The sequence below is a fragment of the Eutrigla gurnardus genome (genome assembly GCF_963514095.1).
Source record: "Eutrigla gurnardus genome assembly, chromosome: 20".
Classification (NCBI taxonomy): Eukaryota; Metazoa; Chordata; class Actinopteri; order Perciformes; family Triglidae; genus Eutrigla; species Eutrigla gurnardus.
Window position 1 is genome coordinate 2,456,506 of NC_139931.1, and position 22,539 is coordinate 2,479,044.

The following is a 22,539-nucleotide window of genomic DNA, read 5'->3' on the forward strand; positions in this document are numbered from 1 at the left end:
CAGAGGTCAGATATCTCGTACGTACGTAAATTATATATATATATATGTTATAACATATTGTCATATATATATAACATATATATGTTACATAACAATATATCTAACATTCTAATAATAGTGTGTTTACTCAGAGAGCCGTGGGTCTTCAGCGTTTTTAATACATTTTATTTTTGTACTTTGTTTAGATGGAATTTGAAAAATATCTCCAAGGTTCATGAAAAGCAGACAAAGTGGACTGGGAGAGACCAGATGGATGAGTCCCAGTCCTGGTCCCAGTGTAACTGGTGTTTAACTGGGATTTGTTGCTCTATTAGGACTCACGATTAAAACCATCCGTCTGGAACTCAGCGAAGCCGAGAAACAGAAATATGAGCTCATAACATAATAATATAATACGATAAAATAATAATATAAGGTTTCAGTGAGGAATAGTTCCTACAAGTACAAGTACTGCATTCAAAACACCACTGAAGTAAAACTATCAGTAAGTTCCATCAGCAAAACGTATGTTGTAAAAGTACACATTATACTTTATACTACCAAATACTTTATTACATTAAGTACAAATACATTCATCATGACATGTCAACATCTATGTGACTATATGATCAATAAAATCAACACTATCATTCAATCAATAAGCATGAATCAAACATATACTATATAACTATAAACTATATATATAATATACATATAGTTTAGTCCATATATCATCTGCATGAATGTAATTATGCAGATTCGTTTTTTGACAGGTGGTAAAGGTGGATCACATGACCTCGGACCTGAATGGTTATTGCCTGGTTTATTGCGAGTCATTGAGATTAATAACTCAATCTGCATAATTCAGTTTCTTGGAGGCAAAGGTCGGAGGCGAACGGCCTTCGTTAATAATTAACGGTCTCACCAGCACAGGTTTCAAGAAGTGTCCACCAGGGGGCAGCAGATCCAATTCTATTATATTGAATAACATAATAATAATAAAATAATAATACATTTTATTTATCCTAAGACCTCAATGGGCTACAGGTTAAAAACAGTTTTGTTGAAAATAACAAAATAAAATGATTTTTTTTTTTTTTACATCTAAGAGGGGGAACCAAAAGTTTTGCGATAAAGAAAATGTCTTAAGCCCTTTTTAAAAACAGTCCATGGATTGTGGTCCCTCAAGGTGTCAGGGAAGGCATTACTCCCATGGTCCCAAGTCGGGTTCTGGGTATGTGGAGGAGGTTTGAGTGGAGCGGAGGGGGCGTGTTGTGGTTTGAGAAGTTCTTTGAGGTGGGGGGGGGCATGCCCATGGATACATGTGGGTGGAGGATGGGGGTGATGTGCTCATGTTTGCAAACTCTCACCAGAGAATGGGGCGGAGTTTGGAAATGTAGCGGAGGTGATAGAAGGAGGTGGTTGATATGGGATTCAAAGTATAAAATCTTGTGGGAAAAAGTGGGATATTTGAGCCAGAAAAGGTGATGCTGGTTATGGGTGATGATTTGGTCTGGTGAGAGGTGCCGACCAGGATGGCTTCGGTTTTAGAGCTGTTGAGGAAGTTGTGCTCCATCCATATCTTCATCTCCTCCAGACACATGGTGAGTACTGACGGTGATGATGAAGGTTGGGTGGCAGCTGTGGCATTGGCATAGAGCTGTGTGTCGTCGGCGTATCAATGGAATCAAAATCCATGGCGGGTGATGACCTGATCAAGGTGGATGAGGTAGAGGATGGGGCCAAGGACTGACCCCTGGGGGACACCACATTTGGAAGGGCCCAGGGAGATGTATTCTGGCTTTGTGAGGTGTGACTGGGACCAACTGAGGGTTCAGTGTCAGTGAGTCCAGGGCCGCTAACAGCTAGCAGGTCAGGAAGAGGAGAGGAGGAAGAGGAGGAGGAGAGGAGGAAGAGGAGGGGGAGAGGAGGAAGAGGAGAAGTAGGAGAGAGAAGGAGGAGGAAGAGAAGGAGGAGGAGAGGAGAGGAGAAGTAGGAGGAGAGGAGGAGGTCCACACATCTCCATCCTCTGCAGCTTCGTTGATGCTCACATGTATCATTAACACAAATTATACAGCGGAGGAAGAGGGAGACAGATGCTGCTGTCTCCTTGTTTAGTCTCCCCCCTGCAATCTGCAGCTGGGGAGGAGGAGGAGGAGGGGCGGGGGGGGGGGGGGGGGAGGTGGGGGGGAGTTGAGTTAATCTAATACATGTGTAGCGTGATTAAAGGAAGAGCTTCGGCGTTGTTGATGTTTCAGATGAATGTGAGTCCCAGTGAAGAGGATATTAAACACGGAGGAGGAGGAAGGGTTAAAAGTCCAAATCTATCAGGAGGAGATCTCCCACTCTCTCCCCTCTCCGTCCTCTCCCTCCACCCCCTCTCCCTCTCTCCCTCTCTCCTCCCCCTCCTCCCTCTCCCTCTCTCCTCCTCCTCCCTCCCCTGACTACTCGCCTCCTCTCTCTCCACCTGTTAGTCGGAGCCCTGATGCTCTCACATCCACCTGTTTGTGTAGGAATCTGCAGCGCTCACACACTCAGAGGTAAGAGACACGTTAGTGGGATTCTCTCTGGTCCTGGTCCTGGTCTGGTCCTGGTCTCATCTTTGTATAGTATTAGTATCTGTTTGCTGTGTGTGAATCAGTAGGAAGCTTTTCTGCTGCTCGTCTTCTACTAAATGTCTTTATTTCATTTCATCATTTATGTTTCATCCATAACAGACTGGAAAGGAATTTAATGTATTTTATTTTTTTGAATTATATATATTTACTACTTCTTCTTTCTGGCTTTGAATGGGTTTATTTTGAACTGTGCTGAACATTATGATGCATTACATTAAACAGTGAAGTCGTTTACTGTGATGCCTTCAGGTGACGTACAGTTCAAGTAGAAATACTCTGTTACAAAGTAAAAGTCCTGCATTCACAGTGGAAAAACAAGTATTATCAGCAAAATACAGCAAATTACTCATCATGCGTTCACAGTATTTTATTATTATAGAATATTATATTCTTCTGTTTTGAATGAATGCATGAGAAATCATTTTTCTGCTTTGTGTACTACTAGCTAGATTACTAGTAAACTGCTAGTGCTACGACTAGTCAAGTACTGCAACATATTGTACTGTACTGTGTTTTGAAACATCAAAAGTAAAGCAAACTGTGATGTTATCCTTTAATTCATCTGAAAACATCAACAAAGACAGAGATACGTGGTTTTCAGTGGGCAGTAATGTTGTTATTATTATTAGTTAATATTTAGAATGCAGCTCATTCATCATCTCTGGGTTTCTTTTGTTCCCTGTTTATTTCATTTTACTACGACGGCGTATCAGGGCCAAAAACAACGGAGCCCAGAGAGGGTTGTTAGCTGGTTGTTAGCATCTATGCTAACAACCAGCTAACTTCCCATGAATGTTCATTATTGTTTCTAATGAATCATCACAACGTGTGACAACGCCTCGTTAAGGTCCTTAGGGTGATGATGTTGATGCTTATTGTTGGTTTTATTCACATTGTCATCTTATGGGTGTTTATAGATCGGGGTGGTTGGGCTAAGATGCTAGCGGTAGCTTTCACTTGTTGTCATAGCAACGGCAAACATCCGGTGTTAGCGGAACCAAACAACTTTTTTATATCGCCGATGACAAAGTAGAAATAAAACCAACAATAACCATCAACAGCCATCACGCTAAGACCTTAAAGAGACAGTGTACGTTGGTTTTGTCGTCTAAAGCTAACATTGGTTTTGTTGTCAAATCTAACGTTGGTTTTGTCGTCTAAAGCCAACATTGCTTTCGTCGTTGCGTCTCTTCTATTTAAAGCAGCTCGACTTCCTCTTTGCTGCACTTTGAGCTCATTGATGGATTCTAAAACATCGTGACTTTCCTCTCGTTTCCTGCATCGTGGTTTCAAGCCGCCGACGCCGCTGTCCTCGGCGCCTTCGTTCCTCCTGCTGCTGGTTATGAATTAAATAATGATATAATTATTTTCTGTGGAGCTTTGAACTCCCAGAGAGACTCTGAGAAGTTGAATGATTTCTGTGGTTGATTATCCACCAAACAAGACAGTGAAGCCGCCTGCTGCTCGCACATAATGAAGTCCACTATAATCCCCAACAGTCTGTCCAAGGTTGGCCCCGGTGCATGCTGGGAGGTGCTCCGTAGAGTAAAAATGACTGAATCATGCTAATCTTTATTTATGAGGTACAAATAAACACGACTGACAGCTTGAATCTCAGATTTATGGAGAATAAAACTGGATTTAAAACATTACATTTGTGACGGATCACAGATGGAATATCACACAAATTTGCCAAAAAATATGAAATTATTTAACGCAGATAATAATTTTCTAAATAAATGAAAATAATGATTTGTTTAGAAGGAGGCAGAAATGGGCAGAGGCTTTATGGACGGATGTAGGAAAGATTTATTCATTGAATTTGATTATATTTATATATTTACCAAAAGTGACCAGTTCTTCGTGTCCATATTTTTTTCGTACATGAAACCAACATGTCGTAGAAAAACACATGAAATCACCGCAACCTGCGGATTAAAGTGCTGCGTAACGAACTTCATAAAACGTGTCACATAAAAGAGACGCGCTCGTCTCCGCCAGGAGTTCGATGTCAGTCAATCCTTTAGTAACAGTGTGGGGGAGGGGTCGTCTAAAGCTAACGTTGGTTTTGTCATGTAAAGCTAATGTAGGGTTTGTCATCTAAAGCTAACGTTGGTTTTGTCGTCTAAAGCTAACGTTGGTTTTGTCGTCTAAAGCTAAGGTTGGTTTTGTCGTCTAAAGCTAACGTTGGTTTTGTCATGTAAAGCTAATGTAGGGTTTGTCATCTAAAGCTAAGGTTGGTTTTGTCGTCTAAAGCTAACATAGGTTTCGTCATCTAAAGCTAATATAGGGTTTGTCATCTAAAGCTAACGTAGGTTAGGCTAACAATAATAGTATTAATATGGGGCACAGGACTACAGGTCTGTGAGGGGATGTCAGAGACCTGGTTCTGCTGCAGGATGAGGTGTGAGTGCAGGGAGGTGGAGAACCTTGTTAGGGAGCTGACTGCTCCGTGTACATGACTCCTCCATCCGTCTGCAGCTCCGCGCTTCTTAAACTGCTTCATCTTCTGTCCATTCCATCAACATATTCAAATCCATACACTCTTTTTATGTGTCTGTCACACACACACACTCTCTCTCTCTCTCACACACACACACACACACACACACACACACACACACACACTCTCTCTCTCTCACACACACACACACACACACACACACACACACACACACACACCCTCCTCATTAAACACCTGCCATCAGTTTCCTGCAGCTCGCCGCCGTGGCTACTGCTTGAAAAATGAAAATAAACGTCGGCATCAACAGGAACCGGGTCAGTCCGGCGCTGTTTACCCACAATGCCCCTCACTGCTGCAGAGAGTGAAGGTGGAGCCGTTAACCTGTGGGCCGTTTGTGGTTTGTGCCTGCAGACTCTATGACGGTGCAGCGAGGGAAGAAGCTCAGCATCTCCATCCAGGAACACATGGCCATCGACGTCTGCCCGGGCCCCATCAGACCCATCCGCCAGATCTCGGCCTACTTCCCCCGCCGGTCCCCAACCTCCCCGGGGCCCGCCTCCCCCAACCCCGCCTCCTCCCCGCTGGCCCTCAGCCCTGGCTTCGTGGCCTCCGGGATGGGTGGGGCCAACCTCCTGTCCCCTCTGCTGGCCCACGGGCGGCCCGGCGGCGGCAGCAGGGTTGGGGGGGGCGGGTCTCTGTCTCTGACCAGCAGCATGGACACGTCGGTGGAGATCAACAGCTCGGACAGTGACGACTGCAGTGAGCCTCGCTGTTGGCAAGTTTGTTGTATAGAAGTCTATGAGAAAATGGTCCTACTTCTCTCTGCTGGCCACCAGGGGGCGACTCCTCTCTGGTTGTATAGAAGTCTATGAGAAAATGGTCCTACTTCTCTCTGCTGGCCACCAGGGGGCGACTCCTCTCTGGTTGTATAGAAGTCTATGAGAAAATGGTCCTACTTCTCTCTGCTGGCCACCAGGGGGCGACTCCTCCCTGGTTGTATAGAAGTCTATGAGAAAATGGTCCTACTTCTCTCTTGATGTATTATCTCAGTAAACATTGTAAACATGAGTTTATGGTCTCAATCTCTAGTTTCAAGTCTTCTTCAATCCAGCATGATGTTCATTTAGTACATTATGGTCCATTTAGAGTCCACCAGACCAGAAAGCAGGGGAGGCTTTAGGGGGCGGGGCTTACCTGCTGATTGACAGGTCCATTTAGAGTCAAACAGACCAGAAAGCAGGGGGCGGGGCAACTGGGACTGTGGGACTGTAAAGAAGCTGCAGTGGGATCAATAAACAAAAAAACACTAGAGTCCAATTTATGTGATCGACCAGCAACGTTCAGTTCAAAGACCCAACTCATGAATAATTCATGAAAAAATGTCATTAATAATGCAACACACGTGTTGAACTTGTAAATGTTGTTGATGAATGAATGATGAATGAATGAATGATGAGATCAGGTCTCCCCTCAGAGAGACTAACAGGTGGCTGCTCTCAGCTTTACCTCCTTGTTAATAGCTGTTCCAGAGTCACTCTGGGGTTTCCTGTTAACGAGAGATTCATCAGTCAGAGGCATTCTGGGACCAGTGTGTGTGTCTGTGTGTATTCTTGTGTCTCTTTGTCGTATTTATGTCCCTTTGTAGTGTTTTTGTCTCTTTGTGACGTTTTCGTGGCAACTCAGGGCTCAGCGTTGTGTTTGTGTGACAGCTGTGTCCCTGCAGAGATTACCTGCATGCTGACAGTGATGGAAGTACAAGTACCTCAAACAGTACTGCAGTAAGAGTATATGAATGTACTTAGTTACCTCCAGCTCTGTAGCCGTGCAGCCTGAGCTCAAGATCTGTTCACGTCTCCTGAAGCTGGTCTGCAGGTCTACAGGTCTGCAGGTCTGCTGGTCTGCAGGTCTGCAGGTCTGCTGGTCTGCAGGTCTGCTGGTCTGCTGATCTGCTTATCTGCAGGTCTGCTGCTGAGGATGCAGGACCAGGATTGGAGGACTTGGACTGTGACGCTTGTTAGAGATAAACAGACGAGGGAAGCTGCTGTCTGCTGTTCCAGTAAACTGGATTTCCATCTGGTGAACTCGGCATGCTGGGAGATTTCTCTCTGGTGAACTCGGCATGCTGGGAGATTTCTCTCTGGTGAACTCGGCATGCTGGGAGATCCCTGGTGGGTGTTAATGCGTTGTCTCTGCTGCTGTCTCCTCAGCTGCTCTGGGAACGCTTGACTTCCAGCTGAGATACGAGCAGAACTCCAACCAGCTGCACTGCACCGTGCTCCGGGCCAAGGTAGGCTCACCAGAACCAGGACCAGGACCACAACCACAACCAGGACCAGGACCAGAAGCACTTTGCTAATGTGCTCCAACCACCTCCAAACTGCTTATTGCTTACCAGTTACCTACATAGATACCAAGCTAACTAGCTACCTAGCCACATAGATACCAAGCTAACTAGCTACCTAGCTACATAGATACCAAGCTAACTAGCTACCTAGCTACATAGATACCAAGTTAGCTACTATGTGAGACCGACTCATCACGAAGGTCTCAAACTCAAACTAATGTTGACAGAGAAATTTAAATCTGCACATATCAAAGCCCAGAAACTGGGGAGTAATTTCTCCCGATGATGATGATGATGATGATGATGATGATGATGAAGACACAAGATTAAAAGAAATCAACTATAACATTTCCTCTAAAGATCATGAAGAAGACCAGTGAGCTGGGGAAAGGTCAGGAAGTGATTAATAATCATCTGATTCAGGAGGCAGATCATTAAAACTGATTATAATCGGCTAATAACTGATTTTGTGTTATATAAATCTAACCAGCTGATCTCCATTCACCAGGTGCAACATTAAAGTGATAATAATTACAATACAATCAATACTATTGGTAATTTGAATACATTTACTTTTGTACTTACTTTTTTAAAATTAAAAACACAGAGCATTCCCTGACATTGGACTTGAAAAAATAAACAAATAAATAAAATATAAAAGATTAACAAATATTGACAAAATACACATTTATAAAAAAAATAAAATAAAGAATAAAATAAATAAAGATAAAATAGAGTACATTACAATAAGAAGTGCTACATACATATTTAGTTATACATGTAAATAAAAGTGATACAAATAGATAAACAACTAAACAAAAATCATACTTTTGTACTTTTACTGAACTGAATACTTCTTCCACCACTGACTATTTATCAGTTTTTCGATTAATCTGCTGATTTTAATCCGGATGAATCGATTGTTTCATTTACATGATCTAAAAATGAATCGATCAAAATGAAAATGTTCTCAGAGTACGAGGTGTCGTCTGCAAACGGCCGAAACTCAAAAACCTTCAGTTTCAAACAGATTGAAGAACATTTCTGCTCTGAAACTCTCAGACATCACCACATATTTATTAATGATTAATAATTAATGATTAATAATTAACTTGTTTGGTGTTCAGGGTCTGAAGCCGATGGACTTTAACGGTTTGGCTGACCCGTACGTCAAACTGCACCTGCTGCCGGGAGCCTGTAAGGTGAGACGGGTCCCCCTTCACCTCCATCTAAATACCACTATAGTAATATTACTATATTAATATCACTGTAGTAATATTACTATATTAATATCACTATGATAATATTACTACATCCACTGGTTTTAACACCTTAAAAGCTCATTTGTTTCCATGACGACACCTTGAATTATCTTCTGTATAATAAATGCCGGATGGATTTTATTTATTTATTTTTTATTTTTTATTTGTATTTTATCCTGACTAATAAATATAGAAATGGTTAAATATTGAAGACGTGTTGGACAATCTGATCTCAGGTTTTCTGACGTACTTCCTGGATTTAAAGCATTTGTTTGGTTCACATATTGAGATATTAAAGTTTATCATCAGATTGTTGCTGCTAGAAACTCAATCCAGAGAGAGAATTTATTAAACGCCAGGAGGTGAAACCTGTCTCTCTCTCTCTCTCTCTCTCTCTCTCTCTCTCTCTCAGCAGAATAAAATCAATCTTTTAAAACATGATTCAGACAAACGTACTGTTGTCTTATGAAACCTGAGAGTCTGAGACCAGACTCCATGTTAAAATCAGCTCATTTAAGAGTACTGTCTGTCCTCCTGTCTGTCTGTCCTCCTGTCTGTCTGTTCTCCAGGCCAATAAACTGAAGACAAAGACGATCCGTAACTCTCTGAATCCCATCTGGAACGAGACGCTGACGTACGTCGGGATTACAGAGGAAGACATGAACAGGAAGACGCTCAGGTGTGTGTGTGTGTGTGTGTGTGTGTGTGCGTGTGTGTGTGCGTGTGTGCGTGTGTGTGTGTGTGTGTGTGTGTGTGTGTGTGTGTGTGTGTGAAATTACACTCAGCCATTAATCAAGCAGACATGTTGACAGACGTTCAGATATGAAGCTCAGATGTCGTCTTTGATTAATTCATCAGATCGATGAATTCAACATGCCGACATAATCACACACACACACATATTTATATATGTATATATATATATATACACATACATACATATATATTCATATCGTGTCCCCTGCAGGTTGACGGTGTGCGACGAGGACAAGTTGACCCACAACGAGCTGATTGGAGAATCCCGAGTTCCTCTGAAACGAGTGAAACCCGACCAGACCAAACACTTCAACACCTGCCTGGAGCACCCACCGCCGGTAACCCTGCACCTGTCTGTCTGACCTGACCTCTGACCCACAGCTCACCAAGTCCTCCAACAATCTTTTACTTGTAGTCTTGAGTGTGTATTAGTACTTGTTGTTTTCTCCGAGGTAACAGTACTTGTTGTTTTCTCCATGGTACACGTACTTGTAGTTTTCTCCGAAGTACAGTTATGGTAGTTTTCTCCGAGGTAACAGTTATTGTAGTTTTCTCCATGGTACTAGTACTTGTAGTTTTCTCCGTGGTACTAGTACTTGTAGTTTCTCCAAGCTAACAGTACTTGTAGTTTTCTCCGAGGTAACAGTACTTGTTGTTTTCTCCGAGGTAACAGTACTTGTTGTTTTCTCCATGGTACACGTACTTGTAGTTTTCTCCGAAGTAACAGTTATGGTAGTTTTCTCCGAGGTAACAGTTATTGTAGTTTTCTCCATGGTACTAGTACTTGTAGTTTTCTCCGTGGTACTAGTACTTGTAGTTTCTCCAAGCTAACAGTACTTGTAGTTTTCTCCGAGGTAACAGTACTTGTTGTTTTGTCCGAGGTAACAGTACTTGTTGTTTTCTCCATGGTACACGTACTTGTAGTTTTCTCCGAAGTAACAGTTATGGTAGTTTTCTCCGAGGTAACAGTTATTGTAGTTTTCTCCATGGTACTAGTACTTGTAGTTTTCTCCGTGGTACTAGTACTTGTAGTTTCTCCAAGCTAACAGTACTTGTAGTTTTCTCCATGGAACTAATACTTGTAGTTTTCCCCATGGTACTAGTACTTGTAGTTTTCTCCAAGGTACTAGTACTTGTAGTTTCTCCGAGGTAACAGTACTTCCTGTCTGGTTCCAGCTCCCGTCTCCCACGGCGATGGGCGAGGCCCTCAGAGGAATCTCCTGCTACCTGAGAGAGGTGAGTCGTCAGCGTGTTGATCAGTGAGACGTAAAGAAACCAGACTAAAGGTCCGGAGGTCAAACACCAACAGGATCCTGTCCGTCAGGGTCCTGCTGCTGGTCTCTGGAGGTTTGTGTTTGTGACTCTGTGAAAGCTGCTGGAACCAACACGACCGTTTCCATAGCAACCGACTGACTGACCTGGAAATAATAATAATAATAATAATAATAATATAATTATTCCTCATTGAATGTAATATGTTTTACCACTTCCACTCCTACATGTCTTACACTCTCAGAGGATTATCAAGACTACGAGTCGGACTCGACGTGAACGGAAACAACTGGACTCAAACTCGACTCACGATGCTGAACTCTCTTTGACACCTTTATTTCAAAGGCCTGCGAGGATCTTAAAGCTGGCAGAGAAGACGCTGTCTGCAGTCTGCAGAGAGAACCCATGCACTGAGAATGAAAGAGTAGCATCGTCATAACCATAAATATTTCACATATATATATATATTATATAATACAAATATGATGTATTCTATCACAAGGGCCAGTCGGGGAAACAAAGACGTGTCGGTTCGTAGAGGAAGCGTGATGCGAGGAAAAGGATTTGATGTCAGCTTAGAGGAAGAGAGTCTTGAGGATCTGGTCTGGAGGATCTGGTACCTGTTCCAGTCGGCAGCAGAGTGAAGATGCTTTGGGAGGGGTCCTTTATGATCCTGGAGGACCTGGATGCAGGGACTTGTTGGTCTTGATTTGGGTCTTAACTTTGGACTTGTTGGTCTTGATTTGGGTCTTAACTTGGGTCTTGTTGGTCTTGATTTGGGTCTCAACTTGGGTCTTGTTGGTCTTGATTTAGGTTTTGAATTGAAACTGTTGGTCCAAACACTTGATAAAATGATAAGAGTCATAACTGGTGGAGCCCTCGTGGTTCATTAGAGTTAACAGCAGTGGGCTGAGTACACCTCCCTGGGGGATGCCGGTGCTGACTGTGGTGGCCGTTTTTGATGTCTGTTAACGTTGTAACTACACAAGAAAAAGTCACAATATTATGTCGACACTGTCGTTCATGAACTTACAAGATTTCTACACATTACCAGTCATATTTTGTACGTTTGTTGTGGTCGTATATATTATTTATGGGGAGGGACGAAGAGATACACAGCCTCCCTTCATTTTCAACGTGAACAAAATCCTAAAGTGTAGTTGCGGTTTCCAACAAGCATCACTTGTCAAATCACATTTGAGCTGCAAAGCCACGAGAGACGTGGAGCTTCAACTCTCTCTGAAAACGGACAGAAACCAAATCTTCATTCAGCTGCTGTTCTCTATGACGAAAACACCTTATTTCTTAAAAACATCTTTCAAGCCGATATGAGGAAACATTTTGAAGTGTATCACATGCACAGAATGTTTAGAAAAAGCTATTTCTTGGACCGTTGCTCTTTCATCTACATCAGAGGTCAGAGGTCAGAGGCCTGCATGTAGACGTACTGCAGTTGGTTAAATCGCACCTGGAAGATATATCAAGGTGCCCCGGCTCGGTCCAGCACCCTCATACAACCACCTGGAGGATCTCAGGTCCTTGAAGTGTCCCTCAGCTGGCATTATTTTTCCATTTGTGAGCCGTGAAGACGGTTTAGGACGGATTATGTGGAAATTCAGTGACCTCAAGGTCCAAGTGAGAGAAAAGAGGAAAAGTAATGAGAGGAGCTTCGGCCCGGTGGGATCGGCGGTTTGTTAAGGACGTGGATGTGAACTCCGCCGTGGCCGAACTCCTACAGTGGTGGAAAAAGTCTCGGTGTCGCAGGTAGATTGAGTTATTAAATATTCATCAAGTCGGCTGCTCGGGGCCGGCTGCTGGGTTTCATGTTAGAGTTTATCTGGAATTGATGGCTGGAGGTTGTTTTGTATTTCTGTGAGGGCGGATCAAAGACTTTCATCATTACTAAATCTGAATATCAATTATTTCCTCGAGGTCCCGATTTGTTTTTCTGTTTTCGTTTTAAGCGGTTCATTACCGACTCTGAGAAGAAGGGAGAGTCCTCAAATACTGAAATACTGGATACCGGTCTCAGGACATGTTAGCCTATCTTAACATTAAGCCTGAGAGCAGGGGGAACGGTTAGAAAATACACTCGTAAAGGTCTTGATCTGGACCTTGTTGGTCTTGATTTAGATTTTGACTTGGAACTCGGTCTTGATTTAGGTTTTAACTTGGGACTCATTGGTCTTGATTTAGGCCGTGACTTTTTTGGTCTTAATGTGGGACTTGGTCTTGGGACTTGTTTTTCTTGTTACGTGGACTTGTTGGTCATAACTTGGTCTTGATTGAGGTTTAGGTTTGGGGTGAGTTGGTCTTGATTAGTTGTGGATCGGACATCTTGGTCTTGATTTATCTTGACTTGGGACACTAAACCAGACTTGGTCTTAAGTTTGGACTTGCTGGTCTGACACGTGGACTTGCTGGTCTCGACTTGGACTCGAGAACTTGAACGAGGCTGCTCCTGTTCATTTTCATAATTCATCTTCGCCGTCTGTTTCTGTTCTTTTTTTTGGAGATTTGTTTCCATGGCAACAGTCTTCCCCCAGGCACGGCAGCGCTGATGAAAACAAGACTTCAGGGTCCAATTAGAGGGTTTTAAGGGCCTGTTCCTGTGACCAGGTGTGCGAGACCAGCCAGAGATTAGCTGGAGCTCCGTGTGGGCTCGCTAGTCGTAGCTCGTTAGTCGTAGCTTGCTAGTCGTAGCTCGTCAGTCGTAGCTCGCTAGTCGTAGCTCGTTAGTCGTAGCTTGCTAGTCGTAGCTCGTCAGTCGTAGCTCGCTAGTCGTAGCTCGCTAGTCGTAGCTCGTCAGTCGTAGCTCACTAGTCGTAGCTCGTTAGTCGTAGCTTGCTAGTCGTAGCTTGCTAGTTGTAGCTTGTCAGTCGTAGCTCGCTAGTCGTAGCTCGTCAGTCGTAGCTCGCTAGTCGTAGCTCGTCAGTTGTAGCTCGCTAGTTGTAGCTCGTTAGTCGTAGGTCACTGGTCGTAGCTCGCTAGTCATAGCTCGTTAATCGTAGCTCGTTAGTCGTATCTTGATAGTTCTAGCTCGTGAGCCATAGCTCGTCAGTCACAGCTTAACCAATTAGGTTGTAGCTCGTTAGTTGTATTATTTGAAATTGTTTTGAATGCAACATTTTCAGTCCACTATATGACTGTAGATGAGATCTGAATTAAAAGGCGCCTACACAGAGACCGGAGAGACCCGCTGGCAGGGTGGACGGTCGTGGGTTCGATGCCCACCGCGTCCTCGCAGTGGGAGACGCTGAAGGCTGAGAACACCGGAGGGAGTCTGGTCGCCCTTTCATCACAGGATCTTTAATAACGAGCCAAAAAACATGAAAACACCCACACAGAGATGTTTTATGATTTATTCATCATCCTCGTATTTTAGTTTTAGTTCAGCATGATCATCAAAGAGATTTACCTTTTTGGATTCTAACGAGCGATCCTTCCTCTTCAGAGGTGATCTAATGTCAGGTACTTGAATTAAATCACATTTAATGGAAACCAGATCTGTCAGATCAGGAAACATCACGTTTCCATCTCGTCCAAAAGGAACGGGTTTAAGTAAAAACAGTTATGCATCCAAAATGAATATTGATATGTGATAACGGGATTTATTCCAGTCATGAAACTGGTTAGCTAATTGTTGGCTATTTGTTGGCTAATCGTTGGCTCATACATTTTTGGCTAATTGTTGGCTAATTGTTAGCTAATAATAAAGCTTGGTCATTCGGTGGTCTGGAGTGGACCGAGGTGAAATCTGACTAAATGAATATCATGTGACCAAAGTAATCTGATTACTCCGTCCACAGTGGGAGAACGAGCAGCTGCACAGTCTGGAGGAGAGAGGTCGACTTCTTCTTACCCTGCAGTTCCTGCCTCCGCTTGCTTCGGAGGAAATGGACATCGGAGGAGGAGAAGGAGGAGGTGGAGGAGGAGGAGGGGGGCGGCGTGGCGGAGGTCTCTGTGTGGGTGTGAAGCGATGCGCCCACCTGGCAGCCATGGACGTCAATGGCTTCTCCGACCCCTACGTCAAAATGTAAGAACGTCACTGACAGCAGGTTTACTAACGAGCTCAATCTGAGGAAACGAGGTGGGACGTCCCAGTCCCGGTCCCAGTCCCAGACTGGGAACACTCTAGGACAGGAGAAGATGAGCTGAGCAGGTTAAAGAGTCTGACTGCAGTCTGACTGAGCAGCAGCGATAATGGATGACGGTTTGATGATGATGGATGACGGTTGGATGATGATGGATGTTTGTCCTCTCCTCCAGATACCTGAAACCCGACATTCAGAAGAAATCAAAGCACAAAACTTCGGTGATGAAAAGGACTCTGAACCCCGAATTTAACGAGGTGAGATCTGGATTCATCTAAGACCTGAACCAGCTGGTCCCTGTAGTCTTTAGGTAGACTATTGTACTTCTACTACTACCATTATACTTTTACGAAGGTAATAATATTCAGATATGCTGACATTAGAATTCTTCATCCATCCATCCATCCATTGTCTACCGCTTATCCTGTATTCAGGGTTGCGGGGGGGCTGGAGCCGATCCCAGCAGTCATTGGGTGAAGGCAGGGTTCACCCAGTCTATCGCAGGGCCGACATGTAGAGACAAACAACCATTCACACTCACATTCACACCTACGGGCAATTTAGAGTCATCAATCAACCTATCCCCATCCTGCATGTCTTTGGACTGTGGGAGGAAGCCGGAGAACCCGGAGAGAACCCACGCTTACACGGGGAGAACATGCAAACTCCACACAGAAGGAACCCAGGCTGACCCGGGAATCGAACCCGGGACCCTCTGGCTGTGAGGCAACAGTGCTACCCACTACACCACCATACAGCCCAGAATTCTTCATATTTTCAATATTTTTTAAAATAATTTTCACTTTTATTGTTTGGATATTTGTCACTAGGTTTTCCCACATATTTCACATATTATTATTATTATCAAATTAAATTAATATCAGATGTTTTCCCACACAATTGTATTGAAACAATATGTACTTATATTATATTCAGGTGGACACTTGGCGCTCCACCTGAATATAATATGAATCTGAATATAAATATGAATATATAAATATGCATGTGGTCCGAGGACAACGTTCTCAGGGATCTGGTCTGGGTCTGGTCCCTGCAGGAGTTCTTCTACGAGATCTCGCTGTCAGAGCTCAGCAACAAGACTCTGGAGGTGACGGTCTGGGACTACGACCTGGGCCGCTCCAACGACTTCATCGGTGAGACGCCCGCCAGCGCTGTGGCTCATTGTAGCACGCCTGTCACACGTCTGGGTTGCTATGGCAACTGCACATAAAAGTGGCTGCTCATTCCTGATTCCAGAGTTAACGTGACGCTTCATCGGTTTCTAGCTCGATGAACTCGGATGTAAAGAAGTAGAAGTAGTAAAATATCAGAAAATGTAAAATCCAAGTTAGGAATATGATGATGATGATGATGATGTCACTCTGACATACTTCCTGTCGCCAGGTGGCGTCTGTCTGAGCTGCCACTCGCAGGGCGACGGCCTCCGCCACTGGATGGACTGCCTGAAGAACAAGGGCCAGAGGGTGGAGCGCTGGCACATCCTGACCAATGAGCTGCCCCGAACCCTCGGCCACGACTAGACCCTGCCACCAGGGGTCACATGGTCTACGGGGACGCACGGGGAGGACCTGAGCAGCTTGGCGGTGTGCCTTCATTGTTCATCGGTGGATCTGCATCATTAGCATCACAGGGTCAGACTGAGGAGGGGGCGGAGCTTCTACTCCGACTTACAGTGCATGTCCAGGTTTATTGTCTGTTCCTGATGGGAGGAAATGGTCTGATCCTTCAGAGCCGCGTTCACGCCGGATAAGCAGCTTTTATTTTTCTGGTGTTTATTGGCATCACCGGAGAGGAGGCGGGGCTTAACTCCACAAAGACACTAACCTGGTTCACGCCGTCTGGGCTCATGACATCATCCAGAGGTGGAGCTTGCGTCTCACTATGCATTGACTTTGTATTGCACCGCACAAAATAAGAGCTTTGGTTTGGCGTGAACGCGGCGTGAAGGCGGCGTCTCTGCATGTTTCTGTTCTTCCCGCTCTGATGACGTCATCATTCGTCTACTTTCTGAGACCTAGCTGGTTTCTATTTCTCCTCAACGAGACGCACGTTTCCACGGTGATGAAGATGAAGAAGATGATATCAATGCACGTGGTTCTTCCTTGGTGTTGCATGATGCAATATGTTCTATACTTCTTTATACGTCTGTTACTCTGCTGCCTGTTTATAACTGTTTATATATAAAAGAGTGTTGAGACATGATGAAACGTCCGGAGGTGACTCATGTCCTGACTCTTCTCTTTAACTCTTCTCTCTGACTCGTGTCCCGTCTCTTCGCTCCGACTCGTGTCCCGTCTCTTCGCTCCGACTCGTGTCCCGTCTCTTCGCTCCGACTCGTGTCCCGTCTCTTCGCTCCGACTCGTGTCCCGTCTCTTCGCTCCGACTCGTGTCCCGACTCTTCCTCCGACTCGTGTCCCGACTCTTCTCTCCGACTCGTGTCTCCGACTCGTGTCCCGACTCTTCTCTCCGACACGTGTCCCAACTCTTCTCTCCGACACGTGTCTCTGACACTTCTCTCCGACTCGTGTCCCAACTCTTCTCTCCGACACGTGTCTCCGACACTTCTCTCCGACTCGTGTCCCAACTCTTCTCTCCGACACGTGTCCCGACTCTTCCTCCGACTCGTGTCCCGACTCTTCTCTCCGACTCGTGTCTCCGACTCGTGTCCCGACTCTTCTCTCCGACTCGTGACCTGACTCTTCTCTCCGACTCTTCTCTCCGACTCGTGTCCCGACTCTTCTTTCCGGCTCTTCTCTCCGACTCTTCTCTCCGACTCGTGTCCCGACTCTTGTCTCCGACTCGTGTCCCGACTTTTCTCTCCGACTTATGTCCCAACTCTTTTCTCCGACTCTTCTCTCCAACTCGTGTCTCCGACTCCTCTCTCCGACTCGTGTCCCGACTCTTCCTCCGACTCGTGTCTCCGACTCGTGTCTCCGACTAGTCTATCCGACTCGTCTCTCCGACTCGTGTCCCGACTCTTCTCTCCGACACGTGTCCCGACTCGTGTCTCCGACTCTTCTCTCCGACTCGTGTCCCGACTCTTCTCTCCGACTCGTGTCCCGACTCTTCTCTCCGCATCTTGTCCCAACTCTTCTCTCCAACTCGTGTCCCGACTCTTCTCTCCGCCTCGTGTCCCGACTCCTCTCTCCGACTCGTGTCCCGACTTTTCTCTCCGACTCATGTCCCGACTCTTCTCTCGGACTCTTCTCTCTGACTCTTCTCTCCGACTCGTGTCCCGACTGGTCTTCTTCTCTCAGACTGAATGAACGGATGTTTCTTACATTTCTATCAGGTGTTTTCTGTACGATGCAACAATAAACTGGGAATGCAAGTGTAGTGGTTCTCTGCTGCCCCCTGCAGCCACAACATGAGACTGCAGCATCCAACACTCCGCAGTTTGTTATTATTAGTCTCCATCAGGAGTTCAAGGTTATATCATAACGGATCAATAATAATGATCTGATCATATAATATCAAAGTAGAACTGCCCATTTTCAGAGAATTAATTAATAAATTTTGCTAAAAATTATAATTTAAATGTATTTAAATATTCAGACTACATTCTTACATTAAATTATTAATTAAATTAATTAAATAAATAAATATTTCACATTAAATCCTCCATTCTGAGTCTTTTCTCTTTCTTCTTCCTTCCTGCCAAATGATCAATTAAAACTTTAATCAATAACTGACTGAAGATGTCTGGCGAAGATTGTTTGAGTCCAATGTGATTTAAAATCAAACAACAGAATCAACATTTCAGAGACAAAACTGTTTTACTGAACTTTTATTTTCCCTAAAAAAAAACAATGTTTCACATCAATAGAAAATACAGATGTTCACACATTCACACCGACGGTTCTCTTATTTCCCATCATGCTTCACACCTGCAGATGTATGAGGTCTCGCCCTCCGAATACTGATAGTAGAAAGTAAATAAAATAAATAATATATTAATCATCTAGTCGTAGTATTGCAGCTGTGAAGCAGGAAGTCATCCCGTGACATCATCAGTTGACATCATGACAACGTGAATATCAACGTTTACTTCAGTTCACAGCGACAGAAGCTCACATTAGTCCAGAGACCAGACCAGACTACGTGGAGAAACCAGAGACTGTCTGTGGTCCAAACAACAAGGAGTGTTGATGGTGCAGCTACAATGTTACCGTAGCCTAGCACTCATCAACCAGACTCCATTCAGAAAACCAGCATTTTAAAAGTAGTTATCTTGTGGTCTTGCAGACAGACCTAACAAATCATGACTTTATCAAGCACCTCTGGATGATGTCATGATGATGTCATGAACCCAGACAGGACGGGGTCTGGGTTCCTGGTGGATCTGGGACTTCAACATGTACAAAGCAGCAATAGTGGAGGTTTCAGCTGTGATGGAGGAGACCTGGTTGGGGTCTACGTGGAGGGAAGCCCCACCTTGGGGGGCCATGAGAAGAAGGTGAACCCTCTACAGACTGTAGTCTCATATGTGCTTAGAAGTCCAACTTCAGAGATAAATAAATAATAAATATGAAGGACACCGTGCGACCGCGTAGCTGCCTATAAACTGCTTCCTGTCCCGTTCACGGACCAATCAAAGTGCATCAAAGTCTCAGCAGCAGGACGGAGACAGGAAGTGAATGTTCATCAGTTCGCATCATCGCTTTCTGCATCGCAAGCCAGCGGGCGACGACTTTGATCCCAAGATGAAGAATTATTGCATCGCAACGCATTCAAATAAAACCTTTCTATGTGAAAAGTTAAAAAAAAAAGGTTTCCGGCCGCTACGTAGATCTGTTTTCATGTTCCGCACTGAAGCTACTAATCTCTGATTTCATCTATTTCATCTTCTTTATGTCCTTCACGTCGCTAAGCCCCACCTACTTTATTCAATGGTCCAATCAGATGCTCTCATTCTCCCGATTTCAGGCAGAGGAAACCTCAGTGTAGACGGAGACGCTCAGTGGCGACAGCTGAGCTGGCAGCTAGCAGCTAACAGGGCTAACAGTGTTTACCTGAGGGTGGTGCTATGTTTCTATGACAACGGCTTCGGTTGGGTAGAATCGGCTGTGTGTGTTTGTGTGCGTATGAATAAATACAATCGATCAATATGAGAGTTTTCGATCGCCCCTGGCTTGCGACGCTCACATCCTCTAGTTAGAACGAGCTTAATGCTGAGTCATTCCTGAACTTCCTGCCGACCTCTCCCGCTCCCTCTCTCCCAGACCGATCAGGCGTTAGCCACAGAGCACATGTCCCTCTTCAGGTGTATCTGCAGGCCGCCGGCACTGGCGAAGCTGCGGGAGCACTGGGCGCAGCGGTAGGGTTTCTCCCCCAGGTGCGTGCGCTTGTGCTTCTTCATGGTGTCGCCGTCGCTGAAGGTGCGGCAGCAGTACGGGCAGCTGTACGGCCGCTCGCCCGTGTGGATTCGCAGGTGGCGCCGCAGGTTACCCCGCTGGCTGAAGCTCTTGGAGCAGAAGGTGCAGCGGTGCGGCCGCTCGCCCGTATGCGTGCGCAGGTGGCGCCGCAGGTCGGCCGACTGCGCGAAGGACTTGCAGCACCAGTCGCAGGCGTAGGTCTTCCTCTTCTGCTCCAAGTGGAGGCGGAGGCTGCTGGCCTGGCCGAACGCCTCGCCGCAGCGGGGGCAGCGGTGCACCAGCTCGGGGATGTAACCGGCGGCGTCTGTGGCTGTGGCGGTGCCGGCGACCTTCTCCTGACAGGAGTTCTTGTTTCGGTTCTGTCTGTCCGCACACACCACCACCGTCCTGGTCCGGACCCCTGCCAGGTCCTGGGCGACGTCCGTGTGGCCTTCAGGTTCACTCACTTTGTACTCCTCAGGTTCGCTTTTGATGAGGTCGGGCGCCGGGCCCCGGAGCTCCTCCCTGAGCGCAGGAACCTCGATGTGGATTTTAGGCACCGAGGCAGAGGGAGGAGTCAGGGAGGAATGAGGAGGAGGAGGAAGAGGCGAAGCTTTCCCAAACGCCTCCCTCTGAGGTTCCGGCTTCAGCAAGGGATCCCAGGGCTCAGCAGGCTTCCTGTCCTCGGGCCCCGGGGACGCCTCACTCTGGACCGTCCTCAGCTGCACGGAAACCGCCGTTTCGCCAGCTGGCGGCCGCTGGTTCACGGCGGAGTTGGACTCCTCTGAGCAGGGCCTCGGTTCTGGATCACAGGGCTGCTGCTCAGGAGACCCAAAACCAAGACTGGACCTGGTCGATCCTGGAACAACAGCCAATGCAGACGTATTAAAACATTCCACTGACACGCTAATAAACAGAATTTAGTTTCACAGTCTGTCATTTTGGGGACATTGGAGTTATTGGTAAAATAACATTTTTGAAATTTAGATTTAAAAAAGGCAAATGTTTGTGTCCATTCATACAGTAATTAATGAATTATGACGTGAAGTGTGTGAATGAAAGAAAGTTTTGTTTAAGCTAATCTCTGCGTGGATAGAACGTCACGCCAGACTCCATGCAATATACTGGCAATTTAATGTACTCTTGCTGTACGTTCCGCGTAAACCACGCGAACATACGTCATTTTAAATAATTATGTGACAACACATGTACAATGTTAATTTGGCTTGTTGCTTAATAGGTCAAGTGCTCTTCTCACTGTCAACGGTTTAGTCTATTTGAAAGGAGCTCCGCTGATGCTCGGGGTGACCGGAGGAAACAACAAAAGTCACATTTGTCACAACATTTCGACCAATTGGGTTCATGTGACGTGTGCCGAATTTAAGAGCGGATCCTTTGACCTCGAAGTCCGTATTTTGTCCAGTTAATGACGTCAATTCGCTGCGTGAGTATCAAACTAGGTGTTTGTCAGCGCGGTTCGGTATCGGAACGCCGTTGTCCCCTCGGCGCTATAGCGGACTAGCTCGGCCCTTACTCAGCCACTCCGTCTCGGCCTCCAGGAGCAGGATGTCCCGCAGCTGCCTCCTGAGGCTCTCGTTCTCCCGCTTGGTCCTGGCGGTCTCCTCCCGGTACTCGGTCACCGTGTCCTCCACCACGTCCAGGATCTCCTTCACCACCACCGTCAGCCGCTCCGTCACGTAGGCGTTCAGTAGCTGGAGTTTGGTCATCTTGGAAAACCATAAACAGCTGCATCCACACCGGAAACCGAGGAGGAGGAGGACAACAACACAAGCGAAACAGGAAACAGCTCATGCCGTTGTCCATCGACACGCCGTGTTCCTTCAGAATAAAAGCACGTCCATACAATCCACAGGAACGGGAGAAGAAGGGACGTTCCCGCTCAAATCAGCCTAGCCGGGACGGTCAGAGCGGCAGCCATTTTTATGTGTATTGCCATAGCAATCATGCAGTGATTCACTTATGTATAAAGTAAACCTAATTGTGGCCGTGGACGTAGTCATGGTGACGTCACCACCATGGCAAGATGGCGTCGCGGTAACGTCACTCCGTTTTCTTTAACAGCTAACTCAAATTCAGAGCTTCCAAATATCACCCGACTATTTCACAACTCGAGGATAATTTAAGTTGAGTATTTTTTTTATCATAGTTCAAAGTTTTTATTGACTATTTCGGATTTGAATCCCGGCTAAATGTAGCTGCTAACACGCTGCTAACACTTCCGCTAACCTAACGGTTGTTTTCTGTCGGTAGTCTTCAGTTGACCCACATACTCTTGATACTGGACAACGAGGGGGATGTTTGCCGCACTGTGTACTCGTACGCCAAGAAGGCTTTGCAGGAGCGAGCAAGAGTGC

The 22,539-nt window shown here is 45.6% G+C and overlaps 3 protein-coding genes across 3 annotated transcripts in view; 1 reads left to right on the forward strand and 2 right to left on the reverse strand.

Moving 5' to 3' along the window:
• The window catches only part of jmjd8 (jumonji domain containing 8), a 160,224-nt gene that overhangs the window by 118,531 nt on the left and 19,154 nt on the right, over positions 1-22,539 (reverse strand). The window lies entirely within an intron of this gene.
• On the forward strand, positions 2,474-17,068 carry doc2a (double C2-like domains, alpha). The gene is made up of 11 exons (XM_084037838.1): positions 2,474-2,519; positions 5,473-5,820; positions 7,269-7,348; positions 8,533-8,607; positions 9,237-9,346; positions 9,635-9,761; positions 10,600-10,659; positions 14,505-14,731; positions 14,965-15,046; positions 15,847-15,943; positions 16,194-17,068. The coding sequence occupies exons 2-11, from the start codon at positions 5,478-5,480 to the stop codon at positions 16,328-16,330; spliced, it is 1,338 nt and encodes a 445-aa protein (XP_083893964.1). The 5' UTR covers positions 2,474-2,519; positions 5,473-5,477; the 3' UTR covers positions 16,331-17,068.
• LOC311030744 (uncharacterized protein) lies at positions 18,592-21,930 on the reverse strand. The gene is made up of 2 exons (XM_084036707.1): positions 21,699-21,930; positions 18,592-21,023 (listed from the first exon to the last, which is right to left on the reverse strand). Exons 1-2 carry the CDS (start codon positions 21,889-21,891, stop codon positions 20,038-20,040), a joined length of 1,179 nt encoding a protein of 392 aa, XP_083892833.1. The 5' UTR covers positions 21,892-21,930; the 3' UTR covers positions 18,592-20,037.

Coding starts and splice junctions, on each gene's coding strand:
- doc2a (XM_084037838.1), top strand. CDS start 5,478: ATGACGGTGCAGCGAGGGAAGAAGCTCAGCATCTCCATCCAGGAACAC. Junction 9,347..9,634: donor ATGAACAGGAAGACGCTCAG/GTGTGTGTGTGT, acceptor TGTCCCCTGCAG/GTTGACGGTGTGCGACGAGG. Junction 9,762..10,599: donor GCCTGGAGCACCCACCGCCG/GTAACCCTGCAC, acceptor GTCTGGTTCCAG/CTCCCGTCTCCCACGGCGAT.
- LOC311030744 (XM_084036707.1), bottom strand. CDS start 21,891: ATGACCAAACTCCAGCTACTGAACGCCTACGTGACGGAGCGGCTGACG. Junction 21,024..21,698: donor GGCCGAGACGGAGTGGCTGA/GTAAGGGCCGAG, acceptor CTGTTGTTCCAG/GATCGACCAGGTCCAGTCTT.